Source organism: Saccoglossus kowalevskii, chromosome 2 (assembly GCF_978046115.1).
Source record: "Saccoglossus kowalevskii chromosome 2, keSacKowa6.1, whole genome shotgun sequence".
NCBI lineage: Eukaryota > Metazoa > Hemichordata > Enteropneusta > Harrimaniidae > Saccoglossus > Saccoglossus kowalevskii.
In genome coordinates, this window is record NC_140642.1 from 39,722,151 (window position 1) to 39,732,623 (window position 10,473).

Consider the following 10,473-nt stretch of genomic DNA (forward strand, 5'->3'; position numbering starts at 1 on the left):
TTTTATTCTCAAGATCATAGACCTGTTGTTTATCTGTGAAGTCAGCATTGTACACACAGATCACATGTCTGTAATTGTAAATGGTTGGATCATAAGCGCTTATCTTGGTACTTTTTCCTAAATGTGCTTTTGCTGTTGCCGTGGCAATAGCATCCCAGGCATGGTCTGCTTTAAAGCCTGAGTCGAGGTGTATCAACCATTTACCATAAGTAACATGATGTGCCTTGGCCAAGTCAGATATTGTATGGTAGTTGATTGGACGACCAGACTGTTGTAAAAGTTCCCACTCTTCCTGTAGTCCTATGACATCTGGTTCATACGAATCATCATCTGAACATGGGCTTTTTACAGAAATCCAACCAACACCAGTCTGCCTGGAAAGAAAACTCAATTAGGTCAATTATGTGGCAAAATTTCATATGCAGCCTTGAAAATCAGTTTACATTTCAAAAACTAGAATGATCTGATAAGGCCAGAATTTTATTATCCCATGTTTTGTGAACCCACCGAATGAACAGGAGCCGAAAATGAAATAAAAATAAAATTTTATTTCAGCGTAATTTTCGCGCCCGCCGAATTGTAAGAGCAAAAACTTACTAAAAAAAATTATTTTTATCTTCATTTATTTTCCGCCCGCCGCATAACAAATCCAAGTTGAATTTTCGTGGGAATATCATAATCAAAGTACTGAAGTCTCGCGCAGATGAGAAACAAGATTATACATGGAATAAAATTTTATTTCATTTCTTCTCTCCGATCAATGATCTCACTTACAATTCTTTGAGAATCACACAAATCTAATGGAAAAAAAGAATTAATTTTATTTTTTTTCCCGCCCTCCTCAAAAAATTGTCCTTATAAAATCTTGAGAAACAAGGAATAAAAAAAGTCTGGTCTAAATGGAAATAAGGAATTGATCATTGGAAAATCGGAGAGGGGATGATTGATAGAAACTTTGTTTCCCAGTCACATAATGGTTGCTGTATGGGAGTCTTTGGGATTAACATTAAATAATGTATTCAATTTGCTGTGTTTTGTGTCATGTTATGGGAAGAAAATTGAAATTTCCAAATGTTTATTTGTTGAAACTTTGCATCATCTAGTCATTAGAGTTTGTTTTGATACACATTCTTGATTGATCCAATAATGGAAATGCATTGGTAATTTGTCTATAATAATAATAATAATAATAATAACTTTATTGCATCCTTAGAATTACAAATGTTCTATTGGTTTACAGCAATAAATATATAAGTGATTAAAATAATATCAAAGTATGATAACGTAAAAAATAGAAAAAAAAGAGTCAAGGTATTATATCCAAAGAAAGCTCATTTCTTAAAATGAATGATTTATGTAAAAATTCCCCTAAAAGTTTTATTATATTTCTGTCATTACTTTTCATTAAATGTGAATTTTTGCAGGTTGGTAATGATTTCTTTGGGGAATAAAATATTGGAAATAAAATCATTTCTATCTGTTTGATATCGTGGGCAAACTAAAAGAAAGTGTAATTCGTCTTCGATCTCCTGTAATGGGCATTGTTTACAAATTCTATTTTCTAATGGGGTTTTTGGATTGGTATGTCTGCCTTTTTCAATGGCTAGATTGTGACTACTTGTCCTGAATCTAGCCATTGATATTCTTTGATTATTATCCAAAACATTAATGTAATTTTCCAGATTGTAATTAATTTTAAATTTAATGTATGTTCTCAGTTTTGTTTTTTCATTTGTCATATTCTCTCTCCAGTATGTTATGTATTGTTGTTTAATAGTGCTGCTAATTTCCTTAATATTTTGATGTGATAGCTGTGATGTTTTAGAGAGGTCTACATCTTTCAAGATATTTTTGACTGATGTTTCCCATTGTGCTTTTGACAAAGTCTGATCGCTTAACGCTATCTTTGTATAATTATTTTGTGACTTGTCTGTGACACGGGACCAGAACTTAATCATATTGATTTTCACTTCAGTTATCAATGGAAATGCTCCAATTTCACCCCGACATGCACTATTCGCTGTGTATTTATTAAGCCCAAGTAGTTGTTTAATGAATTTTAGATGCACTTTTTCTGTTTTAGTTTTGTCCCAGTTATTGTTACTCATATTTTCCATTCCCCAAATTTCAGATCCATACAGTAAAATTGGTTTGATACATATATTAAACAGATGGATGTACGTTTTACAGTCTGTTTCTTTTGGTAAAGACTGCTTTAGTGCATACATGGCTTTGATTGCTTTATCTGCTAGGTTGTCTCTAGCTTCTGTAAATTTACCATTTGACTGAAAGATTATTCCAAGATAATTATATGAGTTGACACAGCAAAGTTTTTCATTTTGATAATAGAATTGTTCATTTCTTTGTAGTGTTCCCCTTCTGAATACAAGAATTTTAGTTTTCGCAAGATTTACTTTGATTTTCCATTTTTGGCAATAATCTTGCAGTTTATTTAATGCATTTTGTAGGCCATTTTCTGTTATTGAAATTAGCACCAGATCATCGGCGTAAAGTAGCGAGTTAATTTTTGTGTTATGTAGTGTGACCTGATCAAGGGATCTGTCTTCCAAGTATTTACTCATATCATTAACATATAAATTAAATAGTGTGGGGCTTATAACACAGCCTTGTCTCACACCTTTTGTTGTCTCAAATATATCCGTGATTGTGTTTTCTAAACGAATGCATGCTTTTGTATTACAATACATATTTTTAATAATATTATAGATTTTGCCATTTATTTCATTTTTGAGTAATTTATAAAACAATCCATTACGCCAGACACTATCGAAGGCTTTTTGGAAGTCTATAAAGCATGCATATAATTTTCCATTTAGCTGGAGATATTTTTTAACAATTGTTTTCAATACAAAAATGTGGTCTGTTGTGCGGTGACCTTTACGGAACCCTGCTTGATTATTGTTAATTATGTTATTTGTTTCAAGGTATTGGGTAATTCTATTATTTATTATAATACAGAATGTTTTTCCCATACAACTTGATACAGCTATTCCCCGGTAGTTTCCTAGGTCGTGTGAATCACCCTTTTTATAGATGTGTGAAATAATACTAATATTCCACGACTTTGGATAAATTCCGGACTCTAAAATAAGGTTAAAAAGTTTTTTTAATGGTTTTATCAACGAATCTGAGCTGCATTTCAAAAGCTCAGAGCAGAAGCCATCATAACCAGGTGCTTTTTTATTTTTAAGTTTTTTAATAGCATTTTTTATCTCTTTTTCTGTTATTTTATTGTTAATAAGTTTATTAGATTCATTTCTGTTTTCCATTTCTGACATATCAGAAATGATATTATTTTGCAAATTGTTGTTCTGATCAGCTTTGTTTAATATTTTATAGTATTCTTCCCACTGTTCTACAGAAATAGGATTAGATTGATTTTTATGAGAATTTTTCAATTCATTAATGATTTTCCAAAATTGATTGGGATTTGCATTTCTCAAATGTGTTAATTTATTTACAATTAAAAGCTCTCCCTTTTTTTGTTTAGTTTTGATCAATTTTTTATATTTCTTTTTCTTCACAAAATATATTTCTCTTAACTTTTTGTCAAAAGGTTGTTTGCTAATCAGTTTAGCACAATAAATCAAATCTTTCTTATGGGTTCTACAATCTTTGTCAAACCACTTTTTTTGTTTATGTTTTTGTTTTGTTTTGATGTTTGATTTCTTCTTTTTAAAGGTTTGATCAGCTACATCACCAATAATTGAGTTGAAATTCAGTACTGCATCATGTATTCCATCGTTATCCAAGTTATATTTGTTGTCTAAGAAAGTTTTAATTAAATTTTGAGTTTTTTCAGATGATAAGTTTTCATAATAATCAAAGATAGACAGTTTGTCCCAGATCCAACTTTTAGGGAGGTTATTTTTGTTATATTTTGAATTAATTTTCTTAGAATTGATGGATTTTTCTAATGTAAATAAACATGATATCTGGCAGTGATCTGACAGGATGGTAAAATTATGAACTTGGAAATATTTAAAATTACAGAGCAAGTTTGATGAAGCTAAGGCATAATCTACTGTGCTATTGCCGTTGTAATGATAACATGTGAAGTTACCACACGAGTCACCAGGAATTCTTCCATTTAGGATTCTAATGCCAGTGCTCTTACATAGTTCCAATAGTGATTTACCGTGTGTGTTTATAAGTGTGTCTCTGTTACTACGTTGTAATATGGTATCATCATTTGTATAACAGTTTGGAATAGGCATGAATGAATCGCCATCGGTATTTACAAAGTCAGTCATATTCCCTGTCCTACTATTAAAGTCTCCAAGTATTATAATATCTCCACATTTAGAATAATTACAAATATCTGCTTCCAAGTAATCAAAAAAGTCAGTTCGGCAGTGTTTTGAATTTGAAGGAGGATTGTAAATGAAAGAAAGATATATGTCTTTTTTTAAACTGAAGAATTCTTTTTTAAGTTTACACCATAGTATATCATCAAAAATGTTTTTTTCAATTGTTATTCCTTGTTTTAGATCTTGTTTCACCAGTATAGATATTCCTCCTCCTTGTTGGTTGTTCCTAGTAACTGAAAAGGTATAGTATCCTGGTATTGAAAGGGAACTGTGAGAATTTTTATTCAACCATGTCTCACCGAGACCGATGATATCATGGCATGTTATGTTTTTTATAAAGTCACCATCGTCAAGTTTTCTTTTCACATTTTGTATGTTCCAGTATGACAGTGATAGTGCATTTTTCTGGGAAATTTTTCTCTTTCTTGTAGCTGAAGAATGATTTGTTTTCTTGTTTGTTGTCATGTCCATCATCAGTTGAAGTTTGGTCTTTGACCATATATACTTGCCCAGTCAAAATGGAATGGCATACCTGCGAAGTGAGTCATTGGAGACTGATATGGGTTTCCTCTTGTTGGGTATGGCATGTTGTTTTTGTTTTTATACTGATTTCCTGTATTCCTCTGGTTGTATGTTTTGAAGTGTCGACCCTTTCTATATGATCTGTTGACCCCAATGAGTGGTCCAATAATATCTTTAATATTCTTCACTAATGTTGCTGTGCCTTTATCAGTTAGATGTACTGTATCTACTAGGTGTACATCACTTTCAATGTTGCTGTTATCAATGTATGTGGTGTTGTCAATATTCCTCAGCTTCTTGTTGATGTTAGCAATAGTATGATTGACAGCTGGGTCATTCTTTCTATAGATAATCGATGAAATGCATATTTTTATAGAGGGATACTTTTGTTTGATGTTTTCAATCATAGTGTTGTAATCTTGCATAACAGATTCAATGCTGCAGCCATCTGAGATATTATTAGTCCCTACATGCAAGACTATGTTCTGTATCCCATTTTCTGTATTTTCCTGAATGAATTCATCGATGTCTTTTATTTTGCGTCCACGTAGAGTTTTAATGTAGGTATTTTTGTACATACGTCTACGGTCTACATTCTTCAATACTGAGTCTCCAATTATTAATGTTTGGGTGTTTCTTTCTCTATACTTCTTTTGGTATGTTATGGTTTCGAAGTTTCCTCCATTCTCTTCAGATTCTTTGTTTAAGAATGGGTTTGTAGTGTTCTCTGATGACAGGATATTAAATGGATTGTGGGATTGAAAATCTTGTTGTGTAATTGGTTGTGTCTCCGTTATTATTTGTTGTAAGTTTCTATTTTTTTCTTCCAGCACTTCTATCTCTTCTTCTTTGTTTTTCAGCTGTTGTTGTATGAATGTACTGTCTTGTAATAGTTTGGTGAATTGATTTTGTTGTTTCTGGATACTTGATTTAGTTAACTCTTGTGCTACAGCTACAGTTGTTAATGTCTTTGTGTTATTTTGTACAGACTTTTCTACAGCCATCATGCAGTTCTCAAACTTCTCTATTTTCTTCATTAGAATGGTCATGTCTTCTTTGTTATTGGTTTTCCCAGGAGATTTGATTTGGTGTACTGTAGTTGATCCATTATTTGATTTCTTTCTGCTTTCTAAGTGTTGATTGATCTTTTGAATTTCTCTGGATTGGTGATGTATGTGTGTATGTATGTATGTTTGTTAAACCAATATCTCAAGAACCAATTGACAGATTTCAATGAAACTTATAACATAGATGTCCTGGGACAAGACAAAGATCTGGTTAGTTTTCTGAATCTACACCACAGAATACAGCATATGTGGTAATTTTGTGTTGGCCAAAGATTTAACTAGGTTTCTATAGGATGATTAAATAACATTGGATGTTGTTCCTCTTTGTGCTTCTTGATTGGCCACTTTGAATAAACTGTCATTGAAATTTATATATATTTATTAAGATGAAGGAATGCCTTTGTTGCGCCAAAAGAACCAGATTTAAATTAAACTCAGTACATGAGTGCCACAGACTGCAATCTATTATAATATGTCATTCGAATTGTTAGCTATCAAATTGGACAGTGCTATGCTGGTTTATGAGGCCAATATTAAATGGGTAATTAATTTTACTTTATATATTTATTTATTATTTGTACCTAAATAACCTTAGCACACAGGAGTTATTTCTTAGGGCTTCTTTGATGGGGGACGGTCGATTCGTCCCAAATCACATTCGTCCCAAGTCGATTCGTCCCACAAGTTGATTCGTCCCAAGTCGATTCGTCCCACAAGTTAATTCGTCCCAAAGTCGATTCGTCCCAAAGTCGATTCGTCCCACAAGTTGATTCGTCCCAAAGTCAATTCGTCCCACAAGTCGATTCGTCCCACAAGTCGATTCGTCAGATTTAAGGTTAGCCCACTACTAACTCGCCAAATAAGCACAAACAAATCCAAACAACGAACTGTTCACGTACACGTCATGCACTGGCATGCGTATAATTGTTCGTTGCGCCATTTTGTTTTTGCCGACGTTATATACAAATACACCTTACGTACAACGCTGAGTTATTAGTTAATAAATACAAATACACCGTACAAGTTATTAGTCAATAAATGCAAATACACCTTACGTGCAACGTAGAGTTATTAGTTAATAAATACAAATACACCTTACGTGCAACGTAGAGTTATTAGTTAATAAATACAAATACACCGGACATTCAACGTACAAGTTATTAGTTAATAAATACAAATACACCGTTCACGCAACGTGGAGTTATTAGTTAGCGTGTCAGTAACAGTTGGCATAGAAATTGACCCCGTTCAAGATCGTAATGCTGACTAAAAATTTAAAAAATGAACGAATGTGAATTGGGACGAAAGTGAATTGGGACGAATTGACTGTGAATCTCTTTGATTTATTGTTGTTATTCCTCTATCAATTTGTTATATATGTATTCTCCACGTTCCCCGTTTTTTGCCAAAATTTTCTTTGTACAGATTCTGCTAGTCAACGAATGCACTTTCCATACCACATGGAGGCAAAAAAGTAGAATACCTGAGGACTTTTGACGGGGCGTTGGTTTCCAAAAAATCAACAAGTAATCCAGAATCGTGTTTATTGGGGTCGAATATGATCCATTCGTCCATGTCAGCGGCCATTGATTCTGCAGCATAGTCCTCTGCGTCCTTACCGCCACGGCCGTCCCGACGATAACTAGATAGCGGAGATCCGTACACTTCCTGTCTTTTGCCATGACCAGGAAAGTCATCTTCTTGTTCCACTGTCATGGTGTGATCCCCTCGATGGTCAACTGTGTATACTTCGTCAACGTCCATTATACCTGCCATCGATAGTTCTTATTGTTGTATAAATATAGAAGTACCAGTCTTGAATCGAGCAACCAGATTCCAAGACCTGACACCTTTCTAATTTGATATCCAGAAATCAAAACACGTCACATGTATGTAGCTCAATGGCGATGTTTGCTTCGTTTTTGCTGTAGGTTATCCTGTTTTTAACCTTCCACCGCTGGTGGCGCTAATATTTGAGGTAGCGTAAGTAGGTCACAGGTAACAGCGATCGGTAACAGCACTCTCCACACAAAAAATTGTGAGCGTGAAGAATGCTGGGAGCGAGCGCCCTCTGTGTGAAGAGTGAGGTAACAGGCCATATATAAAGGTCAGACATTTAGGAGATAACACCCACGAAACCAAGTGTCTCTAATATTAAAAGAATCTTTCTCAATAACTTGTAGACAAAAAAAGTATTCTACTCTACAGAATAATTACAATCATTTATATTACAACCAAACTAGATGAGTTTGACATACGCCGAATACTCAAGGCAAGCCATCAAGCAAATTACTTGCAAGAAATTTCATTTGAACAACTACGCTGAAGTTGACAATTTGACATATTGTGTTTGGCAAAAAGGAAACGTAATAGTGGTATGAAATCTATAGTAAATGTGACAGAGATTCAAATTCCAACGTGGGATAAAAACAAAAAGATGCAGAATAAAGACATTTCCTCGTGAAATGCATTCTGAACATTCACTGTGAACATTATATTATATGAAACATACACTGCGAACGCTATATTATATGAAACATACACTGTGAACGCTATATTATATGAAACATACACTGAACGCTATATTATATGAAACATACACTGTGAACGCTATATTATATGAAACATACACTGTGAACGCTATATTATATGAAACATACACTGTGAATGCTATATTATATGAAACATACACTGTGAACGCTATATTATATGAAACATACACTGTGAACGCTATATTATAAGAAACATACACTGTGAACGCTATATTATAAGAAACATACACTGTGAACGCTATATTATATGAAACATACACTGTGAACGCTATATTATATGAAACATACACTGTAAACGCTATATTATATGAATTATACACTGTGAATGCTATATTATATGAAACATACACTGTGAACGCTATATTATATAAAACACACACTGTGAACGCTATATTATATGAAACATACACTGTGAACGCTATATTATATGAACCATACACTGTGAACGCTATATTATATGAATTATACACTGTGAACGCTATATTATATGAAACATACACTGTGAACATTATATTATATGAAACACACACTGTAAACGCCCTATTACATGAAACGTACACTGTGAACGCTACGTTATATGTACCATACACTGTGAACGCTATATTATATGAATTATACACTGTGAACGCTATATTGTATGAAACATACACTGTGAACGCTATATTATATGAAACATACACTGAACGCTATATATTATATGACACACACCGAACGCTATACTCAATGAAACATACACTGTGAACGCTATATTATATGAAACATACACTGTGAACGCTATATTATATGAATTATACACTGTGAACGCTATATTATATGAAACATACACTGTGAGCGCTATATTATATGAAACATACACTGTGAGCGCTATATTATATGAACCATACATTGTGAACGCTATATTATATGAATTATACACTGTGAACGCTATATTATATGAAACATACACTGTGAACGCTATATTATACGAAACATACACTGTGAACGCTATATTACATGAAACACACACTGTAAACGCCATATTACATGAAACGTGCACTGTTAACGCTACGTTATATGTACCATACACTGAACGCTATATTATATGAAACATACACTGTGAACGCTATATTTGAAACATACACTGAACGCTATATTATATGAAACATACACTGTGAACGCTATACTCAATGAAACATACACTATGAAAGCTATATTATATGAAACATACATTGTAAACGTTATATTATATGAATTAAACACTGTGAACGCTATATTATATGAAACATACACTGTGAACGCTATATTATATAAAACATACATTGTGAACGCTATATTATATGAAACATACACTGTGAACGCTATATTATATGAACCATACACTGTGAACGCTATATTATATGAATTATACACTGTGAACGCTATATTATATGAAACATACACTGTGAATGCTATATTATATGAAACATACACTGTGAACGCTATATTGTATGAAACATACACTGTGAGCGCTATATTGTATGAAATATACACTGCGAGCGCTATATTATATGAAACATACACTGTGAACGCTATATTATATGAAACATACACTGTGAACGCTATATTATATGAAACATACACTGAATGCTATATTATATGAAACATACACTGTAAACGCTATATTATATGAAACATACACTGTGAACGCTATATTATATGAAACATACACTGTGAACGCTATATTATATGAAACATACACTGTGGACGCTATATTATATGAAACATACATTGTGGACGCTATATTATATGAAACATACATTGTGAACGCTATATTATATGAAACATACACTGTGAACGCTATATTATATGAAACATACACTGTAAACGCTATATTATATGAAACATACACTGTGAACGCTATATTATATGAAACATACACTGTGAACGCTATATTATATGAAACATACACTGTGAACGCTATATTACATGAAACATACACTGTGAACGCTATATTACATGAAATATACACTGTAAACGCTACAT

General features: G+C 32.9%; 1 protein-coding gene across 1 annotated transcript in view; it reads right to left on the minus strand.

Moving 5' to 3' along the window:
* LOC100372591 (UPF0696 protein C11orf68 homolog) overlaps positions 1-7,841 on the minus strand; it is an 8,085-nt gene extending 244 nt beyond the window's left edge. The window contains exons 1-2 of the mRNA XM_085495488.1: positions 7,404-7,841; positions 1-374 (exon numbers count right to left, since the gene is read on the minus strand). The exon at positions 1-374 is cut by the window's left edge and continues 244 nt beyond it. Of these exons, the coding sequence (XP_085351614.1) occupies positions 1-374; positions 7,404-7,696 (667 nt within the window). The 5' untranslated portion in view covers positions 7,697-7,841. The remainder of the gene's footprint in view (positions 375-7,403) is intronic.
* Positions 7,842-10,473: the final 2,632 nt, after the last annotated feature.